Source organism: Orycteropus afer, unplaced genomic scaffold (genome assembly GCF_000298275.1).
Source record: "Orycteropus afer afer isolate SDZICR_OR568_19922 unplaced genomic scaffold, OryAfe1.0 scaffold00132, whole genome shotgun sequence".
In the NCBI taxonomy this organism is placed as follows: Eukaryota; Metazoa; Chordata; class Mammalia; order Tubulidentata; family Orycteropodidae; genus Orycteropus; species Orycteropus afer.
Window position 1 is genome coordinate 987,776 of NW_006921719.1, and position 23,217 is coordinate 1,010,992.

General features: G+C 45.7%; 1 protein-coding gene across 1 annotated transcript in view; it reads left to right on the forward strand.

The window, feature by feature from the left end:
• Positions 1 to 17,089, forward strand: part of LOC103200570 (cell migration inducing hyaluronidase 1) — an 81,542-nt gene extending 64,453 nt beyond the window's left edge. Inside the window, exons 22-28 of the mRNA XM_007945089.2 lie at positions 2,706 to 2,917; positions 3,888 to 4,073; positions 9,044 to 9,248; positions 9,465 to 9,551; positions 10,224 to 10,381; positions 14,492 to 14,592; positions 16,962 to 17,089. Coding sequence (XP_007943280.1) covers positions 2,706 to 2,917; positions 3,888 to 4,073; positions 9,044 to 9,248; positions 9,465 to 9,551; positions 10,224 to 10,381; positions 14,492 to 14,592; positions 16,962 to 17,089 — 1,077 coding nt within the window. The remainder of the gene's footprint in view (positions 1 to 2,705; positions 2,918 to 3,887; positions 4,074 to 9,043; positions 9,249 to 9,464; positions 9,552 to 10,223; positions 10,382 to 14,491; positions 14,593 to 16,961) is intronic.
• Positions 17,090 to 23,217: the final 6,128 nt, after the last annotated feature.

Here is a 23,217-nt window from a genome sequence, read left to right on the forward strand (position 1 = left end):
ATTCTGACTTATAACCACCCTATAAGACAGAGCAGAGCAGCCTCAAAGAGTTTCCAAGGCTATAAATCATTACAGAAGCAGACTGCCTCATCTTTCTCCCACAGAGCAACAGAGCAGCAGGTGGGTTCAAACTGCCAACCTTTTGCTTAACAGCCAAATGTTTAAACCACTGCACCACCAGAGGCACATAAACTGAAAAAAAAAAAAAAAAAAAAACCAAACTCATTGCCATCAAGTCAATTCCTAGTAGCTGCATTAAAAAATAAAAAGAAACAGGTGACAGTGATTTTTATTAAAATTAAAATGTGTTATATTTTTTAACTCAAAATTCTCAAACTATTATCATCTCAACATGTAATCAACACAAAAATTATTAATGACATATTTTTACATTGACTTTTTTTTTGTCTGCTCTGTCTTTGAAATCTCGTGTGTATTTTACACTTAGAGTCCATTTTAATTTGGATGCTAAATTTTCAACAGCTAAAATAAAATGTAATCCTGCCAAAATTGCAAATTAGTGTTCAATGGAAAAATATTTTACATTGCTTCAGTTTTAAAATTTAAATTTAATTAAAATAAAATTAAAAATTCAGCTTTTCAGTTACCCTGGCCACATTTCAAGTGCTCACTGGCCCCATGTGGCTGCCATATTGGACAGCAAAGGCGTCAACAGTGCCTGGAACAGAGTAGAACTAAAAACATCAGTTGTTGTTGTTGTTGGATGCCATCAAGCCCATTCCGACTCATAGTGACTCAGTGTGACAGAGAAGAACTGCCCCACAGGGTTAACCAAAAACAAAACCAAACTCATTGCCATCATCTTGGACTCAACTCATAGAAACCCCTCCTTGTGTTTCCAAGACAATATCACTACAGAAGGAGATTGCCCAAGCTTCCTTTAGAGGAGTGGCTGATAGGGCTGTAATGTTTAATGGAGCAGATTGCCACTTCTTTCTTCTGAGGAACTGTTGGGTGGGTTTGAACTGCCAACCTTTCTTTTAGCAGCCACGCACTTAACCATTGTGCCACCAGGACTTCTTGAAAATATCAATTAGCTGTTGTTATATTACTGTTATTGTAAGGCATAAAAGGAGAGAGGTCTGAGAAAATTATGAATCATCCAGGTAGGAGGGAAGCACCCTGAGCCAGGTGGCCCCAGAAGGGGAAGAAAACATATATTCTTGAAAAAATTGTCCTACAACTACTCTGTGAGGCAGGCATTCCTATCACCACTGTGGACCTAGGGGTCAGGTGTTAGAAAATAGCTAAAATGTGTTTGGGGCATGAGGGTGAGATGAGAAAGTAAGTCAGTACCAAGTGGAGGGGGAAGGGCAGAGGAGGGCAAGGTGGGTGCAGAGGAAGAAGGGTACATGATCAGGGTGGGGGGTATGAGATGCCTGAGGAGGGGGAGGGGCTAGCATTTAGCAGGAAGCAGGACCAGAGGAAGACAAGGGCTAGGGTCATGGGGCAGGAAGTAGAGGGCGTTTCTGCCAGCTGGCTTAAGTCTTTCTGCAGGAGAAGGTGAGGTCATGTACTGAGAACGCAGGGAGTGGGCCTGTGGAAGGCGGCTGCAGAGAGAGATAAAGGTTAGGAACAACTGCTGTAGACAGTGAGAAATGCTGACAAGACACAGTGGAAGGATCGCCTGGCAGTGTTGAAACCTCAGTGGAGATTGAAGACCATGAGTTTGAAGAGGCACCTATCCCCTGGGCTTCTCTCCAGCCTCGTTCAACAGCTCTGGGAGAGGAAGTGGACCTGAAGAATGGTCTAGGGTGAGGCTTTGGTTCCATGTGTGGACAGTTCAAGGGAAAGGGATTGTATGATCGTGGGAGCAAGTGGTTGAAATGATGGTCTAAGGAAGATAAGAAGGGAATTGGAGTCAGAAGGGAGATGAAGCATTTATCAAGGCTGTTCTAAAGCACCTGGGCCGTTTGATCCTTGAGACTCAATCTCTGACAATCCCACTTTCCATTTTTTCTTTTAAATAAGACCCCATTCATTCATCCAGTGGCATCCCTGCATGGTGCAAACAGGTTAATGTGCTTAGTTTATAACTGAAAGTTGGAGGTTTGTGTCTACCAAAAGGTGTCTCAGAACAAAGGCCTAGAGAGCTTCTGAAAAATCAACCCCTGAAAAACCTGTGGTGTGCAGTTCTGTTGTGAGACACATGGGGGCACCATGAGTTGCAGTAGACTCAATGGCAACTAGTTTTTCATTCATCCAGTGTGTGCTGATACCATGTGGACTGGCCTCATTGGCCAGACCCTGACCTTCAGAGGGAGAAGTTAGCCCTGCACCCACGCAGCTCTCAGATGCAATCAGGACAGCAAATAAGGGGAAGCTACATTGGCCATAGAATTGTAGATATGTTCTCTCCCTTCCTCCTCCTTCCATATCCTCCTCCTATTTCCAAAATTTGCTGACTATTAAAGCAAACTCTTCCCAAGTTTCCATTGGTAGCTCCTTAACAGAGCACTTGTTTCAAGAGACACAGAACACATAAGATGTATTCCACAGCCTGGCTTGGGCTGCACCCACTCATAGAAAGAGAAGCCTCCTTATATGGCCTTTCATTCATGCAAGCCTTCTAAAAAGAAGATGCCTTTGAAAGTGCAATCTGTAGTTCGATGTTAACCAGACACTCTTGGAATAATCCCTTATAATAGCCTCGTTGTGTGTTTTTCCTTTTTGGGTTTTAAAAGATGTACATTCAGGCCTATAAGACGAGTAACCTGAGAATGAAGATCATCAAAAATGACTTCCCCAACCACCCTCTCTTCCTGGAGGGGGCCCTCACCCGGAGCACCCACTATCAGCAGTACCAGCCAGTCATCACCCTGCAGAAGGGCTATACCATCCACTGGGACCAGACAGCCCCCGCTGAGCTCGCCATCTGGCTCATCAATTTCAACAAGTGAGTGGGTGGCCAGCCTGGGGCAGGAGAACCCAGGACAGCTGCTCTGACTGAGCTCAAGGCAGTGGTGAAAGGATACCTTGCTACAAAGTATTGAACATGCTGCTCACAGAACCTCAGCCTAGCCCATGTCATCTCTGCAGAAGGAGGTTTCTAGAGGGTTGACCTCACCTAGTGATTAAGAGCTCAGGCTCTGAAATCAGAAGACATGGTCTCAAGGCCCCTTCGGCAGGGTGGGCAACCTTAGGCAGGTCATCTAAACTCTTGAAGCCCTAATTTTTCATCTATGAGTTGGAGATAGTATTGTGTAGGAGTACAATGAAGATGGAATGAGATGATATATGGCAGGGGTTTTTCCTAGAGCCTGGTCTTGCAAAGTGATCAGTAAATGGTAAAAAAAAAAAAAAAAATCTGAGTATTATTGTTACCATTTGATAGAGATGGAAAGGAGACTCTATAAGGTGAAAAGATTAGAATGAGGGCCTCTGTATTGGGCTTTGTATGTTTATGTTCAAGAATTTTCTATCCACATTATTTACTTGTCACAGTATTCCTGTGATGTAGGCACTTATAGGATGCAGAAAATGGGACCTAAGAAATGGAATTGGCCCTATTATTATTCTGGACCTCCAGATCCTGTGGTCTTTTTCACTATCACACAGTTGCCTACCCAGCTGAGAAATTTCCCAGACAAAGGTCCATATGGATCACCTCCAAGGTAGACCCCAGAGTCATACAACTGACGTATTCCCATGACCCTCCTAGGTCACTGGCAGTCACTGTTTCCATGTTTCTCCTTGATCACTTAGCAGCTCAATCATTACTATTTGCAAATGTTCTTTCAAAAATATCCATAAAAAGTGGAGGTGCTCTTTGGCAGAGAAGACCTTGGTCTTTCTCCAAGGCACGCCCTGAAGGCTGGGTAGAATGAACATCCTTGTTTGTAATCTGACTCTACTTCTGGTCCTAGGGGAGACTGGATCAGAGTGGGGCTTTGCTACCCCCGAGGCACCACCTTTTCCATACTCTCAGATGTCCACAATCGCCTGCTGAAGCAAACATCCAAGACAGGCACCTTTATAAGAACATTGCAGATGGAAAAAGTGGAACAGAGCTATCCTGGCAGGAGTCACTACTACTGGGATGAGGACTCAGGGTAAGGAGGCTCCTCTTGGTTGTAGGAAAATGGCTCTTCCCTGTTTTATGGCCCTGGCTTTTCCAATACTCCTAAGAGCTAGCATGTAATTAGTGCCAATCAAATATGGGATATTTTCCTTGGCTCCTTGGTTCCAAGATTGATTGTACCATCCATCAATGACCTTTTGAAAGCTTTTAAGCTTTAACAGTAAAATAAACATATATTAAATTGTTATGTGGATTGTGGGCAATAGGACTATTTCAGGACAAAAAGTGAAAAGATGTGGATCTTAGAATAAAGGACACATAGTAGATTATCTGGAATCTTCACAACCGCCTGGTTGAAACACATGATTGTATCACTAATTTACAGATGGGGAAAGAAGGCACAGAGAAAATAAGAATGACTAGCACAGAGACCACAGCACTAACTTGGCGCAGCTGGATTTAAACTCAGGTCTCTCTGTGTCCAACGCCTTCACCTTTTTGCTAAACTGTTCTATACAAAAGAGATGTAACGGGATGGAGTGTCTGTTAATGGAGTAAAGGGAGCATTTGATCTCCCCCTCCCACCCAGCTAAAAAAAAAATTTTTTTACTCTAACAATTTAAGATCCCAGCACATCTCCAAAACGGTAAAGCCGTAGATAACAAACCTTCTAGGAAGTGAGGATAAAAGATAATTTATGCTTATTTCTCTATTCTTATGCTGTACTGAAGTCAATGATAAGGAAATAAATAGAATGTGCTCTCTCTCTCTTTGTTAAAAAAAAATCCTAAAAAATATGTTGTTTTTGTGGTTGTTGTTAGGTGCCATTGAGTGGATCTCAACTCATAGTGACCTCATGTGACAGAGAAGAACTACCCCACAGGGTTATCTAGGCTATACTCTTTACAGGAGCAGATCACCCGGTCTTCCTCCCACAGAGCCATTGCATGGATTTTAACCACCAACCTTTCAGTTAGCAAGAGCTCCATTGTACCACTGGGACTCTTAAAATATATGAAGCTCTGGTGGCACAGTGCCTAAGGCATTTTGACTGCTATGTCCTATACCAGAAGGTTGGCAGTTCAAAACCACCAGCCACTTCACGGAAGGAAGACTGGGCAATCTACTTCCATTAAGGTTTACCACCTCGGAAACCCAATGGGGATAGCTATGAGTTGGAATTGACTCGATGGCAGTCAGTTTAGTTTTTGGATTTATATCTGTATATATATATATATGTAGGGAGCTCTGGTAGCATAGTGGCTAAGATACTTGCCTGCTAACCAGACGGCTGGTGGTTCAAACCCACCAGCCACTCCTCGGAAGGAAGGTTGGGCAATCCTACTTCCATAGTGATACTGCCTCGGAAACCCAAGGAGGGTCACTATGAGTCGGGGCTGACTTGAAGGCACATAACAACAACAACAACATATATATGTATGTATGTATGTATGTACGTATGTATTGTGTATGTATGTACATATGTATATATATTTATATATATATATATATATATATACACACACACACACACACATATATCTATAAAATTAACTACATTTGCCAACATTTTTCAGATATGCAATTCAGTGAAACCAATTACAACCATAACTAACATCTGTTGCCAAGCTTTCTATCACCATAAACAGACACTCAATACTTCCTAAGCAATCTGTCCCCCTTTCCCCTCCTGCCCACTCCTGGTAGCCACTAATAATCTTTAGTCTCTATGCATTTGCCTCTTCTAGCTATTTTACATGAGTGAGGCCACACAGTATTTGTCCTTTTCTGACTGACTTACCTCACTCAACATAATGTTTTCAAAATTCTAAAGAGAGATATGGCTCTATCAGTTTGATTAGGGGAAAATCAGAAGACTAAGCCAAATACTTGACTGCTAACCAGAAGACTGGAGGTTCAAACCCACCAGCCACTCCTCGGAAGGAAGGTTGGGCAAATGTAATTCCATAGCGATACTGCCTCGGCAACCCAAGGAGGGGTCACTATGAGTCGGGGCTGACTCGATGGCACATAACAACAACAACAACAACAAGCCAAATATCGGGTTGGGGAGCAATAAATGCACCCCTTTTCCCACACAAGTTCTGAGCCAGTTGTGGGACAGACAAGAAGGCAGATGAAGAAGGAACTATTAGCTTCATTGATGATAGAGCTGTTGGAGAACAGAGCTTCCTAATACCATCCCCTAACTTACCTGCCAGCCCCTGGCATCACTGACCAATGGCAGACTCCTCATGTAAAGCCCAGCCTCCCAAAGTTAGTGTGGAGGGCCAGCCCAGAATGTCTACTCTCTAAGGACACAGCTATATACCCCAAACCCACCAATCAAAAGAGTCATTTCCCTTCCTCTGGGAAGAAGTGAGATCCCTGGGTGGTACATATGGTTTGTGCTCAACTACTCACCTAAAAGTTGGTGTTTTGAACCAAGCCAGTGGCACCAAGGAAGAAAGGCCTGGCAATCAATTTCCATAAAGATTACAGCCCCCCCCACACACACACACACACACACAAACTTGGAGTAGTTCTACTCTGTAACTCATCAGGTCTTCCTGAGTCAGAATCATCTTGATGGCAACCGGTTTAGCTTTTTGTTTTTTGTTTGGGAAGAAGTGAGCAAAAGGATAGAGCAGGGTGTTTAGAAAAATCCTTCTATATGAAAACTCAAACCAAACCAAACTCACTGCCATCGAGTCGATTCCAACTCATAGTGACTCCACTGGATTTGCAAGGCTGTAGATCTTCATAGAAGCAGACTGCCCCATCTTTCTTTCATGGAGCAGCTGATGGGTTCAGACCACCAACCTTCTGGTTAGCAGCCACTACAGCACCAGAGCTCCTTATATGAAAACTAAAGGAGGAGAAATTAAATGCCCCCTACCACCACACACACTCACTCCAGTAGAAAGTACTATGATTAAAACAACAACTGTTAATAAGGTAAAGTCACCATCCATGCATATTTTCCTTGCCTTTTAGGATCATGAGAGTTGGGATGTTCCCAAGATGTGATTTTTTTCAAATGGAAAACTGTCCCTAAACAAGTTGAACCTTTTAGACTGACACTTTAAAAAACCTATGATTTGTTCCCTTGCCACATTAAGCAGACTTTGCTGCATATTTCATCCTCTCTGTTGTAAGGCTCTCTGGTGGTATACTGGTTAAGGCATTTGGCTGCTAACCAAAAGGTTGGTGGTTTGAACCAACCAGCTGCTCCATGGAAGAAGATGAAGCAATCTGCTTCTGTTAAGATTTATAGACTTGAAAACCCAACAGGGGTCACTCTGAGTCAGAATCGACTCAATGGCAGTGAGTTTGTTTGGTTGGTTGGTTGGTAGCTTCATTTATCAATATGGCTGTTGATTTTTATGTTGTGCTTTAATTCAGTGATGTGCTGAGGGATTATTAGCAGGGTTTTAGGATGTTTGCCTGCTGAACAGAAGGACTCTTAACTCTTGGGGTTTTTTAATTCATAGGGCTGCTTTTAATAATCACTCTGTCTTATAAATTTGCTGTCAGTTATTACTCAGAAGCAGTAGCTGTCTATAAAAACAACTTTCTAATCTTGATAGCTATCTTGCTGTAATTATGGGTGAGGGCAGTGGTAGCATTCTTGCCTGCCATGCAGGAAATCCAGGTTTGATTCATCACCTGTCTGTCAGTGGAGGCTGGCATGTTGCTATGATGCTGAACAGATTACAGCAGAGCTTCCACACCAAGACAGACAAGGAAGAAAGGCCTGGAGATCTACTTTAGCCATTGGAAACAACAATCTGATCCCGTTGTACAAGAAGTCCTGGCGATGCAGTGGCCAACTCAATAGCAACTAACAAGAACAGCAATATATTTGGCTAACTGAGCGCTTAACTGCTCTGCCACCAGGGCTCCTTCTCAAGCTAAATAGTCCTTATCATGTCAGCTACTGTTTCAATCCTGAGAATCAGCCAGAAGGCATTTTGCTGAGTTAGAAGAACAATGAGCAATGAATCCCAAGTCAGAGCCTTGGTTTCCACATAATTTGACTCTCTGTAACTCTGGAACAGGCTTCTTTTTGTTGTTGTTATGTGCCATTGAGTCAGACCCGACTCATAACAACCCTCCCTTGGGTTTCCGAGGCAGTGTTACTACGGAAGTAGATTGCCCAACCTTCCTTCCAAGGAGTGGCTGGTGGGTATGAACTGCCAGCCTTCTGGTTAGCAGTCAAGTGCCTTAGGCACAGGCTATAAAACCAAAAAACAAAACAAAACCCATTGCTGTCAAGTTGATTCCAACTCATAGTGACCTCCATAGGGTTTCCAAGGCTATAGATATTACAGAAGTAGATTGCCTCATCTTCCTCCCATAGAGAAGCTGGTGGGTTTGAACTGCTGACCTTTTGATTAGCAGCCAGATACCTTACCCACTGCACCACCAGAGTTCCATATAGGAACAGCCTATAATCCTGAATAAAAGGGAGGAATAAATTGTGATTGGGGGAAACCAGAAGTTAGGAAGATAAATTTTTTCTTCCTCACCAGGCACAGTGATGTGATGGAAAAAGCATAGGCTTTGAAGTCAAAAGAGTCATGGGTACAATTCCAGCTCTGTCACTTTTCTGCTCTGTGGTCCTGGATAAGTTGCTTCACTTCTCTGAGCCACAATTTCCCCATATGGGAAATGAGGACAATAACAGTACCTATTGGACAGGATTGCTTGAGGATTAAATGAGATGATATATTTCTTTAAGGCATGTGCATGGCATGGCATATAGTACATGCTCAGAAAAAAATTATCTTTCTTCTAGTTTTCCTTCAGTGTACTTGCTTTCTTTATTTCTGCAACCACATGTAACCCTCCCCTAGACACAGCTCTGTGATGTAAGGCCTGTTGGGTCTAACTGCATTGCCCAGCACTTAGTAAGCTCTTGGTCAATGTCTCTGGGTGAGGAGGAGGAGAAGGTTTGCATGCCAAAGCAAAACACCCAGCTATGCTCCCTGTGTGCAGGCTGTTGATCCTGAAGCTGAAGGCACAGAACGAGAGAGAGAAGTTTGCCTTCTGCTCTGTGAGAGGCTGTGAGAGGATAAAGATTAAAGCTCTGATCCCAAAGCATGCGGGCATCAGTGACTGTACAGCCACAGCCTACCCCAAGTACACCGAGAGGGCTGTTGTGGATGTGCCAATGCCCAAGAAGCTCTTTGGTTCTCGGCTGGTAAGTGAGTGGCTGACGGACAATCCTGGGCCCCTTGCCTTCAGTTGGGCTGAGACCCAGTTGGGTTGGTCTCTCAACATCTGCTCAGCTCCACAAACCATTTTCTGTGAGCAGGGTGTAGGGGTGGAGATGAGGGGGATGGCCATGCAGCAGGCCATAAAATAAACTTGACTTCTCAAACCTAGCAAGCATACCGGGTCTTATTTTGTTTTCCAGAAGACACAGGACCACTTCTTGGAAGTGAAAATGGAAAGCTCCAAACAACTCTTCCTCCACCTTCGGAATGACTTTGCTTACATTGAAGTAAGCGGCTCTGGCCCCTAAAGGACTGTCGTTGGCTCATTTTGAGAGTGTTTTAGTGTCCTAGAGCTGCTGTAACAAATTACCACAAACTTGGTGGCTTAAAACAAAAGAAATTTCTTCTCTCACACTTCTGGAGGCCAGAAGTACAAATCAAGACATCAGCAGAGTTAACTTCTCAAGACTCCAGGGAAAATCCATCCCACACTGCTCTTCTGGCTTCTGGTGGTTGAGGGCAATCCTTGGCATTCCTGGGCTTGTGGAAGCATTACTCTACCCTCTGCCTCCATCATCACACCTCTTTTTTCCTTACCTGAGTCTCAAATCTCCCTCTGCCTTTCTTTCATAAGAGTATCTGTCATTGGAGTTAGGGCCCACCCTAAATTCAGGATGATCCCATCTCGAGATTCCTAATTATATCTGCAAAGACCCTCTTTCCAAATAAGGTCACGTACATGAGTTCTGTGTAGACATATCTTTTGGGGGTCACCATGGAACCCAGTCTAGAGGGCTACAAGGAACTGATTTATGAGGCTTTGTGCTTTGAACAGCTCTTGCTAATCTGCATAGCTAATCTGTCTTCAGGTACTACATGGAACCTCATTAGCAGGAGAACCAAGGGGCTTCAGCTGCCTCTGGACCCCATTTCACCCCCTGTGTTGTTTGGATCTGCAGGTGGATGGGAAGAAGTACTCCAGCTTTGAAGATGGCATCCAGGTAGTGGTGGTTGACGGGAACAAAGGACACGTGGTGAGCCACATGAGCTTCCGAAACTCCATTCTGCAGGGCATACCATGGCAGCTCTTCAACTACATAGCATCTGTCCCTGACAAGTGAGTGCTTGCCTCTGCTTTTGGAACTGGCCTATGGCACCACAGACCCTTACCATGGGGTCCTCTCTCCATCACTAAGGTCTTCATCACTGACCAGTCTGGGAAAGCTTAGAGAGTCTTCATGGCCTGACCACAAATACTGGGTGCTGGGCTGGGAAAGCTCCCTACCTTCTGTTGACTCTCATATTGTAGCCAGGGCTGATATGAATGTAGGTCAGGCCTGAGGCAGAAGGGACTGCCCACTTACAAGTGGGAAGCCTGCCCTGACCCTCTTTTGCCATCACTGACACACTCTCCCGGCATGATCTCATCCCCTCCCACTCCTTCAATGTGATCCAAATGCTGGTGGCTTCTGGGTATCTCCAGCCCAGATCTTGCTCTTAGTGCCAGACATTCATATCCAACTGCTACTTGGATAACACCACCTGGATGTCTCATATGGAACTGAATTCTCATCCTTTGTATGTGTGTGTGTGTTTTAATCCTCTACACCAGCTATGGCTCCTGTTCTCCTTGTTTGGATCATATCATCATCATCCATCCAGACAGCTAACCCAGAATCTGAGTATCATGCTTGACTCTTCTCTTTCTTTCTTTCTTCTCCATACTCTGTAACAGGATCCTGTCAATTCTGCCTGCATTGTTACTCTCTTGCTAATTCCCTCCACAATGTCCTCTCTACTGCTGCTCAGCCCACACCTTCCCCATCCATTACTAAGATGATTGGCCCAGTCTCCTAATAGGCCTACCCCTAAAAATCTCCCCCACTCCAATCCATGTTCCATATTGGCTGCTGGTTTGAACTTATTCAACGTAGAGATCACTTCTGCCCTTTGCTCAGAAATCTTTGGTAATTCCCCACCATCTTCCAGGTGTAACACACATTTCACCTCCTCCATGACGTCTCTTCCATCCAACCAAAAAGTTACACCTCTACTGAAACATTACTCCCAATAGGACTTGTGGACATGCCTGCACCCCCACGTAGATTGTAGACTTCTTGATATTAGAACCCTGTCTGATTCATTTTTGCATTTCTGGCACAGTAGCTGGCTAGTAGAATGGGTGTAGAATTGACTCAAGAGTCACACACCTGGCATAGCAGGAAGTCTAAGTAAAGTGCTTAACATAGTACCTGCCACCTAGTAGTGGCAACCTCTCTCCTTAATGAGCCTCACCCCATCAATGCCTAGTAGGTACTTAGCAAATACGTATTGGTTGAAAACAAATGTACTTGCCTGATGGGCATGGCATGAACTCAATACTGCATGAGGTTCAGGAGAACCAGGTTTTTACTTTACCACATTTAGCCCTGCCTCTAGTCCCTCAGCATAGATTTCTTTAGCATTGCATTTTTCACATGCATATTCATACAGAAAGTTCAGATCTACCAATTTGGGAAAAGTAAATTTATCATCTAGAGATCAGTAGTTTTCCATCCTTTTTTGGCCAAAGAACTTTTTCTTGAAATGAAACAGGATGCAGAAGCCTAGAATAAGAAATGAAAATACAGAGCCATTCTATTTGGCTCCTTTCAGTCTTGCAGCAGCCCTAGGAGACCCCTTCCCTTACAGAGTACTTGATGTGGCAGGCCCTGAGCTGGCACTGGGTACCTGGTCAGGAATTGGGTACTACCAGACCCCTCTCTCACTTCCTGAAAAGGAGTGAGAAGGGGATGAGGCAGGTCCTGCCCCACTGTCACTGCAGACCTAACCCACCCTCTCCAGGTACCTCTGGTTTCCTCACCCCATCTACAGGGCCACCACTGGTCCCAGAAAAAGAAGAAAACAGCTGCTCACACTAAAAACCTCCAGGATCCCAGGACTAAGGGAAGTTCTGGTGGCTTCTGGGAGCTGCCTCTGCTCTGTCACCCATAGGAGTCACCATGCTTGTTGGTGTAAGGGTGTAGAAGCCATGGGATCCCACATCAGGCAAAACCAGTTGCCATTGAGAGGATTGCAACTCATGGCAACTCCATGTGTGTCAGAGTAGTACTGTGCTCCACAGGGTTTTCAATGGCTGATATTTTATCACCAGGCCTTTCTTCTGAGAGATCTCTGGGTAGACTTTAACTTCCAACCATTCAATTAGCAGCTGAGCACATTAACCATTTGCATCACCCAGGGACTCCATACCAGGCAGAGAGGGCACCCAAAGTAGGCTTACAGGGGGCTGTGGTGACAGAGCAGAAGTCCTGTCACCCTGTCTAGCTCTTGTGAACTAACCCATCTAGAGGGCATGACCTTCATTTTCAGCACCCCAGGAGGAAGACTTAGCTGAGCCAAAAGGACTTTAGCTTTTCTTCTGAAATGGAGTGTTGGAGAAATATCCTCCTGACAGAGCCTCGATCCGAAGTCCAGTGTGTGACCGTGATACAACCTCTCTCCTTAATGAGCCTCACCTCACCAATGCCCCAAGCTTTCCTCCCCCCAGCCTTCTTAAAGGGCCCAATGCAGCCCTCAGCTCCCTTCTCATCTGTTCTTATTGCATACAAGCCTTTGTATTTTAAGAGTGTTTATTCTTCTCCCAACGGGACACAAATGAGGATAACAGTGGGTTCCAGAACCCCATATGGTTTTTCCAAGTCTGGACTATAGTCTGTGGTTATGGTGTTCCTTTGAGATGGAAACAGGGAGCCCCATTGGGCTTCTGCCCCTGTTTCTATTTCTGAGGAAAGTATTCACTTCCTCTGTCCAGTCTAGCATGCTGAGTCAGCCTCTGTCCCTGAAGGTCCTGATCCTGATAGGCCTGAACATTGCTCCCTGGGTGGTGCAAATGATTAAGCTCTCAACTACCAACCAAACGATGTTGTGTTTAAACCCATCCGAGGGTTCCTCAAAGGAAGGCCAGGTGATCTTCTTCGGAAAGTTCACAGCCTTGAAAATCCTTTGGAGTGCAGTTTTCCTTTGTGCATGTGGGGTCTCCTTGAGTCAAAATTGACCCCAAGGCAATTGGTGGGTATTTTTGGCTTATTTATTTATTTGGCATGAACACAACCCAAGGAAGGGGAGTAAGGACTCCTTGTTCCCAAGGTGGGTTTTTGCAAATTGAGACCCTTAGGCTGGATACACCAGTTGCTTTAGGGCTTGGCCTAAACCTCTCAAACAGGTTCTCCTTGGGCACGTCCTCTCAGATACTTAGCAACTGTTTGTCTCTGTCTCCCCATTTGCAAGATGGAGGTAGTCACTTTGTCTTGCCTGGGCAGAGAGGGAAGAGACTGGAATTTAAGAGGCCAACTGTCCCCTAAGCATGTGGTATCTCTTACGTGATGCTTTCCCAGAAGGAACTCAAAACTAGCCACACTCTTCCTGCAGCTCAGAGGAAGCTAGCTGTGGGCCAAGCAAAGTCTAAGACCACCAAAGGAAGACAACAAGATAGACATGGACATAGGCGGAAGTCTTCTAGCACAGAGCTTCTCAGCTGCTAAAGTCCACACAATCTCCTGGGGACCTTGTCAAAATGCAAATTCTGATTCAGATGGTCTAGGGAAGTGTGGGGTGGAGGAGCAGGACAGCTTCTGCATTGCTAACAAGCTCTGGGGTGATGTATGTGCAGCTGGTCTCCAGGTTTCAGCAGCTTCAGGGGCCCCCAGATCACTTTATATGCTACCTCCCCCCTTTCTTCTCTTCCCCTTCTTCTCCTCCCCTTTTGGCTTCCTTCTTTCTGCTCTGGCTCTCTGTCACCATGTTTCCATCTATCCCAATGTAAACAGGGATGAGAGCTTTCAAATTAAGAAGTACATGCTGAAGTCCTACTGTGTGCCTGGCTCTGGTGTAGGTGCCGGTCCTCCAGATGGTGTGCTCTGTGTACGTGCTGTCCTGTTTGGGGACAGATGCATAGAAGCAGGGAGCTGAGTCCAGCTTAGAGAAGGACATGAGTGCCAATTGCAGCCAGATGAGTGGGAGGGTGTCAGGATATTCGTCATCACATGGAAAGAGCCTGTCAGCTTGGCCTGTAGGAGAGGCTGCCCTTTCCCAAATCCCTGGCCAGGTCTCCGGACTCTGCTAACTCGAGTCCCACCATACAGAACACTGTATCCCTCCCTATCACCCCTTACTGCGAATTGCTGTCTTATTCTATTATTCACCCAATCTGTCCCTTTCTACTCAGTTCCATAGTTCTCATGGCATCAAAGGGAAGATACATCTCCAAAGGCCCATGGACCAGAGTACTGGAAAAGCTTGGAGCAGACAAGGGTCTCAGATTAAAAGGTAAGACATCTGGGTTGGGTTTTGAACCGACCAGGAAATCCAAGAAAGCAAATACATAGTATTGATGTTGCTGTTACCCTTGCTGAATCCACAACATGTTTATCTGCTAAACTTGGGTACAGTCTCTGAATCTTCAACAGAACTATGCATATAATGGAGTAAGTGGGCAAGTTGCCATGCATGTGCCATCTATACACTAACCAACCAGTTACAGTCAAATTACCATCAACTCATGGTGACCCCACGTGTGCCAGAATAGAACTGTGCTTCATAGAGTTTTCCATGGCTTATTTTTCTGAAGTAGATTGCCGGGCCTTTCTTCTAAGGTGCCTCTGGGTACACACAAACAGCCAACCTTTTGGTAGCAGCCATGCACGTTAACTGCTTATACCACCCAGGGACTCCATACCAACACTGCAGCAATTTGTTTTCACTTGCAATCAGACACTGGAAGAAAATTTTTAGAATTGTTCACTCATCTCTTCAGCAAGTAGCCCTTTATTCAACCAAAGTATCTGGGGAAAAGTAGCTTTGTCTGCCCCTCCTAGTCTAACTCGTGTTACTCAGACTGGCCGGGGGCCCAAACTCTGATGTCCAAAATTAGTACAGTCCTTTACAGTTTGCACAGCACCTTGGCATATACTCTCACTTCTTCCTCTGGGATATGTACAAAACAAAATAAAAACAAAAACCACCAAAACTCGAGTTGCTGTGGAGCCAGTTGCAAACAACAGTGACCCACTGTGTGCAAAATGGAACTGTGATCCATAGGGTTTTCAAGGCTGTTATCTTTCGAAAGAAGATCACCAGGCCTTTCTTCCAACATGTCTGGGAGATTTTGAGCCACCAACCTTTCAGTTAGTAGTCAAGTGGCTTAACTGATTTTGCCATGCAGGGACTCCCTGGAATATGTAGGGAAGGAGAAAATGAAAGCCCAGAGGGTCTAATTGATTTGTCCAAGGTCACACAGCTCTTCAATGTTGAAACCTAGCACAGAATCCACAATGAAGAAGCCAGCCAGGACAGAAGTGCCAGCATTACATTCACCATCATCATCCCAGACTGTACTCAGAATCCTAGGAGATGTTGAAAGGGGTGTAGAGCCATCCTACCGGTGATAATGGTGATAATGATTGTAGTTGTCATCGACTGTTCATCCTGGCGTCCTGCTGAGCACGTTTTAATTATCTCACTTATTTGTTAACAACCAGTGCAACAGGTACTATTATTTCCATTTAAAGAAGAAGAAATCTAGAATTAGGCAGTTAAGTAACTTGCTTAAGATGAAGATTTGGATTCCAGTCTTCCTAATCCAAAATCAGTGTTCGTCATGGAATTGCCACAAGTCAGAATGAACTCAAGAGCCACTAACAACAACATAGTTGAGAAAGCCAGTTATCCTGATCTAGTCTGGGGACTAGGCTGACTCTGGAGCGCCCTCTGCGGTCAAACTATGTGAATTAAAGTCCTTTCCTATGTTGGGCAATCTACTTCCGTAGTGATACCGCCTCGGAAACCCAAGGAGGGGTCGCTATGAGTTGGTCCGACTCGACGGCACATAACAACAAAATGTTGGACAAAATTAAAAAAAAAAAAAAATACCCAACCAAACTCACTGCCACAAGGTGAATTTTATTCATAGCAACCCCTCCTCTGGTTTCCAAGGCGTTCTACGGAAGTAGATTGCCCAGTCGTCTTTGCAATGAGTGGCTCGTGGGCTTGAACCACCAGCCTTTTGGTTAGCAGTCAAATGCCTTAGACACTACGCCACCTTGGACAAGTAATTTAATAACTTTTATTTTTGATGGTCAACCTCTGAACTGCACTATAGAATTCTGCGCAGGGCTGAAGGGTCTAGATAGTGTCTGGGTTGCACCACCTGTTTTGGAACCTTGGATCAATCCCTTCATTCAGACGCTCCTAAACCCACAGAATGTTAGAGCTGGGGAAAATCTTGTAGATGAATCCCAACACCTAACAGGAAAACTGGGCTTCAGAGAGCAGCAGGGGCTGCTGTGGATCATAGGGTCGGCAGGAAGTAGGCAGGACTTATGCGTGGTCCCTCTCCTCTCAGCTAATCCTTGCCCCACCCCTCCATTCTGCCCCCGCCCCACGTGGCTCTGGTGTGTGTAACACGGAGCCACCACTCTGCTGAGATGACGATGCGGCTCAGGTGAGATCACTGATGCCCCATACACACCAAAGCCAGGGGTTGTCAGTAGCTGAGCACAGAGCTATCCCCAGGGGAACCCAGCCCCATGTGATAGGGCATGGGTGTGCCTGATAGGGGCAGGAGCATGGCAGTGGGGAGCTGTGGAAGGTGGCTCTCTTTGGGGTTTCTGTTCATGTGGTGCATCATTGCTTTTCAGAGAAAATGGCATTCATTGGCTTCAAAGGCAGCTACTGTCCCACCTGGGTGACTTTGGACACTGAGGACCACAAGGCCAAAATCTTCCAAGTGGTGCCCATCCCTGTGGTGAAGAAGAAGAAGCTGTGAGGACGCCTGCTGCCCCCATGCCTCCCTGTGGTGGACTCCATCACTATAGACTTTTGGCAGCAGACCAGGGCAGGATGGCTGGGTGTCCCAGCCCCTGTCCAGCAGCTGATTGGGAAGGCTGTAAATCAGCCCAGATGGGCCAAGGGGCAGATGTCAGAGACCCTTGGTGCTGCCCACCATCCCCACTCAAGTGTCTGCCTGCAGCTCCAGGGCAGTGTCAGCCAGTGCTGGAAACCTGCTCTTTCCTGCAGCCTCTCGGGTGCTTCTCTCCTATCTGTGCCTCTTTAGTGGGGCTGTGGGGACCACTCAAGGAGAACTGGACTGTGCAGGCAGCAAAAGGCCACCACTCTGCCAGGAGCCCTGATACAACTAGGAAATACCAGGGGGCTGGGTTGGTCTGCTTTACAGATCTGTATGTTCTCCAGCGAGCACACTAGGGTGGTAGATGTAGGAAAGCAAGCCCAGGTCTTCAGGAAATTCTTCTTCCTGTAGGCAAGGACCCACCTCCACTGGCTGAGGAGCTGGTGTGTGGACAGAGTTTGCTGAGATGGCATTGGCTTTCTCTGGAGAAGGAGTGAGCCCTGCCCAAGGGGTTGCTCAGCCTTTCAGGAGACTTCAGTTCAGGTCCAGGGAATTGGACTAAGTGACTTTTAAAGGCCATTTCCTCTCTGAGATTCCAGAAGTCTGTGGTTTTTCAGATTGTACTTTGAGCCCAGCATAGGTGAGAACATTTTTTTTAACAACATACATGATGCTGGGTGCCCAAAAGCATACAGGATTGAGGGGAACAAAGTGATTCCTAGTGCAAGGAGCTTGCAGTCTTGAGGGATAATGCAATCAAGTACACATGCCTGGTGCCAGACAGGGAAATCTAAGGGAAAGGTGAGATGGAACTCAGTGCAAGTTAGAGAGAAAGATCTTATATGCTGGGTGGACCAGGAAGGGTTCTATGGGAGGAGGCAGCAGTGCTCACAGGAATGGAGGGTGGGGGGCATTTGAGTTGCAGAGTTGAGGCAGTCTCTGTAGCACTTCAGAGGTTCCTTGCTGCCACTGCTTGCCAGAGCTCTGTGACTGTTGAGTCACCCTGTGCCCTCAACTTTCTTGCCCACTCATAATGGAGAAGCCTGTGTCAGAAGTTAGGAATGGGTTGGGCTTATTATACCTGAAGTGCTAGGAATTCAGTTCTTGGCCCCACCTCTGACTCCAGGAGAGGGTAGAAGCAAATAAGTTGGTGCCTCATTTATTCTTCATCTCGAGAACTGAGCAGCAGAGCACTCTGGGAAACAGGAAGCTGTGTTTGCACCTCCATGGTCCTGGGAGGTCAGAGCTGGAAAGGACCTTAGAAAACATCTAGTCCACACCCTTCTTTTTATAGACAGGAAAAAGGAGACCCTGAGATGGGAAAGAACACAGCCAGGGCAGGCCCAGGAAGGGAACCCCACTCCCAGCACTTCCTGCCATACTGCACTGCCTCAACAAAGGCCCTGGAGTGTCCCCGGGCACTTCTGAAAGAGCTTCCAGCCATGGGGATGAGTTCCCTTTAAGGGAAACAAGACAGTTAGCCAGTGACGATTTCCCACCTGCCACTCTGTTCACATAAACCTGTGCCTCCTCCTGGTTTGGGAAGTTCCTGAAGCCTTCACTGTGTTCATTCTACCTAAATTCCCATGCCTGGGTAGCCCGGCAGCTGCGGTTATTCCACTGGTGCTACCTGTCCGCAGTTCTGCAGGTATGGCCCAGCAGACAGCATCAGGGCATACGGAATTGTCTTTGATGAACCAACTTGGCTGATCTTGGTGGTCTGAAGAGCTGTTGGGGCCCCCCTAAAACCCTCTTAGCTACTGTTTAATATGCTGTTCTCTCTCTTGTCTACTGTGGAGAGAGCTAGGCAAGCTCCTAGAAGAGATAAAACTCTACCTGTGGTTGGTACCCTCTCACGAGGTACCAAGGTCTTCCCAAGTCCCATGATGAACCAGACTTGTTCTCTTTTCTACCCAACCACAAATTCTTCTATTCAAAGAGGGCTCTGTTGGTTCACCTCTGCCCAACTGAGACTCAGTCAGTGAATCAAATCCCCAGATTGAGCCAACTGCCAGAGAGGTCTTTCCCACCAAACAGGCCTTTCGGCTGCTAGCAGCTGACAATGGGACTCAGTCTCTTAAGACATGGCAGCTTCTCAGACGAACATCACAAGAAGGACCTCTCTCATTGGGAGGGGAGTTAAAATGACCTCATGCTCTTCCTCTTGTCTATAGCTCTGTGGAGTCTTCAAACTCTTTAACGCAAGGGTCTCACACTGTGAACCACTTAGGGGTGATCACTTTCAGGTGGCCAGGAATGTTGAATGTCTTTGGTTCAGTCAATTTCATAAATATACATTTGGAAATTCTCAGAGTTGTATGTATATTTAACAGTGTAGGATCTGTACATAAGACTTGCTTTCCTCAACCCTTCACCAAGAGCCAATGGCTAGGCATTTTCTTGGTAGCACAATTTGTCTTCTTGCTTAGCAACTTCTTTTTGTTGTCTGTTGTTTCTATTTGTAAGCATCAAAGTGAGCAAGGTCTTTAAGAAAAACAACACTCCACTAAAATGCTTGTCTTTTTCCTGTTGCCGAAATAGCTGGTCCTTTTTCGGGAGTTAGATGTATAGTGTGTTTTGTTTGTAAACATTTCTTATAGGTGCCACCATGAACAAAGATCTATTTTCTATTTATTTATTATATATATGCACTTCTAGAGTCATTGTCACAGAAATGAAGAATTGTCTTAAATGTCATGTTTGGAATGTTCTTTGGACCCTCTGAAAAGTGTGTACCCAGAGCCTTCTGCTTGTAGCAGAGGACATCAGCTCTGGTTTAGAAAATCTTGCTGTATCATAATAAACTGCAAAGGATACCATCATTCTGTCTTCTTGTCTTTGCATTAAAATGGGTCTCATTTTAAACCGGGTATCTGAGAAAAATAGGATCCAAGAAATCACCCTATGGGTCTACCCTCTCTCTTGGCTTTGTTCACATGTCATAGTTCTACCTTGCTCCTGCTCCAGGGGGTGCCATAAGAGCAAGTGGAAATGGCCCTATGAGATCAGACTGTTGTTGTTGTTCTTATGTGCCATTGAGTTGGACCTGACTCATAACAACCCCTCCTTGGGTTTCCGAGGTGGTATCACTACGGAAGTAGATTGCCCAACCCTCCTTCCAAGGAGTGGCTGGTGGGTTTGAACCACCAGCCTTCTAGTTAGCAGTCAAATGCCTTAGGCACTATGCTACCAGAGCTCCTATGAGATCAGACTAGTTGAGGTCAAGTCAATTCTGACTCATAGCACCTCCATGCATGTCAGAGTAGAACTATGCTCCAGAGGGTTTTCAATGGCTGATTTTTCAGAAGTAGATCACCAGGCCTTTCTTTCATGGCACCTCTGAGAGGACTTGAACCTCCAACCTTTCAGTTAGCAGCTGAGCCCTTTAACCATTGGCACCACCCAGGGACTCCAGTCTACAGAAAGAATAGAAAAGTTATAACAAGAAAACATAACAGTAATCAAATGGCGTGTCGTGAGTTATCAGAAGGGAGTGTAACCCTTACTGTTATAAGAGTACACAAATGGCTTAAGTTTCCTTGCTAAAATGGGGAGTACCTGGGGGAGGCAAACGATTAAGCACTTGACTGCTAGCCAAAGAAGTTTGCCGTTCTAACCCACCAGAGGCACCTTGGAAGACAGGCCTGGTGATCCTCTCAAAAGGTCAAAGCCGTGCAAACTCTATGGAGCTGTTCCACTCTGCATACATGGGGTCAGCATGAGTTGGAATCGACTTGATGACAACAAACAACAACAACAACAGGTCAGATTAAGAAAACAAAATTAATTCACTGCCTACAGGCTTATCATAATCCATGTTGGCTGCTATAGTGTCTTCAGCATTTGGGGAACACCTTGCCTGTTAATATTTAAATGAACTCGCTTAAGTTTCCCTGCCAAATATGATTGGTAGAAACCCTGAAGTACTACCAGAATATACACACAAGTGCACGTGAATCCACGACCTTGTTTCCTCTTCCTAACCTCCTTCATCTTACCTGATAGAGCTGTTGTCTTTCCTTCCAATCCACCATAGCCTAAATGTGAAACACAGACCTCTTTCCTTCTTGATTTCCCCCAATTACCAGAAACATAAGGAAGTTATTTGCAACTGAATTTTGCTGAGGAATTGGGAATATAGAGTAACAAACAACTCAAAATAGAATATTAGTCATCATTGCTGGAAAGTTCCTCCAACTCCCTCCCCTCACAGCTCACACCTTAAGTAAACCCCTAGGTCAGGCTGCCTCTGGAACGTCAGAATCCCCACCTGATCATGCACAGCCTTTCTGCTCCCCCACCCCATACACACACACCAATAATAATAATTTAAAAATTGGCTCTAGGCACTTTTCATCTCTAAGTATGCACCAAATTGTTCTGCTAAGGCAAGAACAGGCTTCTCTGGGTCACCCTCCTTTAGCAACACAAAGAATCAGCACAGGCTTTGCAAGTATTCTCTCTCTTGCATGTGATCAAGTTTTAACCAGGGTTGTCTTCTCCAACAACCTCAATGTGTCAGTAAGAGGAATGGAACTTCTCCTGCTGTCTTAGAAAATTGGCCAAAGCCTAAAATTCAAAGACAATAGGTGACAATTACCCCCACCTTCTGACCGAGAGGAGTTAGACCATCCTTGAAGGACTTGGTAAGAGGTGGCTGCACTGGGACTCCTTCATCCATCACCAGAGTATGAAAAAGAAAGCTAGAGATTCATCGAAGGGGAGGTTCTTTGATGAAATACTTCTTTGAAGAAGAGTCGTGTGTGCTGTAGGATGTCTCCTCTCTCACTGGGCACATCTCCCCTCAGCTAAGTGTGGTGGCTTCAGGAGAACTCCTCTGTGAAGACTGAGGGCATTTGCAGGAAAGAGAGACTGACATTTTACTTCTCAGTTGGATGTTTGCTGAGCCCCCAAAACTTGCTGGCCACCCAACTGCTTCCAGAGCTGGGAAAGAGAGTTTTCTGGCCTTATGTTCCCACCGTTTGAGAGGGTAGATGCTAAAGGTCTCTTCTGGGGATTACAGAATTTGGAGCCAGTCAGGAATTGCGTGCAGTACCCGGGAGGACAGAGGACAGCCTTGGGGTAAATGCACTTCTACTTTTTGGCTAGACAAAGAAGCAGAAGTTTCCCATGATCCAACCACACGTCATGGAGGCTAGCATAACCCTGGAGTGAGCAAGCTTGAAGGCCCCCTGCCTCAAACAGCTGCATGTTCAAGTGAAGGGATTCCTGGCAGAAAGAGATATGGGACACCTCCAAAGCAGGACTTGAAGGAGGAAAGGGTTCAACTGGAAAATTGTATCACTCAGAATAATTCAGGAACAGATTCTATGCCAAAGAGCCAGCATTTGGACACCAGCCCTAAGAGAGGTGTTCTGGTTACCTAGTACCGCTCTGACAAGAGTATATCACAAATAGGATGGCCTTAACAAACAGGAGCTTATTCTCTTACAGTTTGGAAGCTTTAAGTCCAAGTTCAAAGTGCCAGGCTCTAGGGGCTCGGTGAAAGTCCCTCAGCCTTGGGCTTCAGCTCTGCCTCCTGCTCCTAGCCCACTGAAGCTAGAGGCTTTTCTTCACTCAGACAGCTGCTGGCTGCTGAGGATGACAAGCCCAAGGTTGACAAGCAACAAGGCACAGTCCTGATGTTACCAAACCACATGGCAGGCCATTAATTCAAGTCTATTGTAAGTGCCCAGGTCGACAGAGCATGGCAGGCTGCTGAGCAATGACATGGCTACATGCAGGGTCCAAGCGTGCTATAAGCTAGAACCATTCCCAAAGCTGCTTCTTATATACAGGAAGCAGACCACAGACCCAAAGCAGCTACTCAGCTGCTTGTGGTAGATTCCACCATGGAGTTGATTGCCAGTCTCATCATGAGGAATAACTACCACCAGCTGCCCAGCCACTCAACCAGACCCAGCCAAGTTGACACACAAACATAACCACCACAAGAGGGCTCCTGAGAATATTTATAATAACACACACCGTCAAAGATTTTTTGGAGTCTCTGAGTGGTACAGATGGCTAAGCACCCGGCTGTTTAT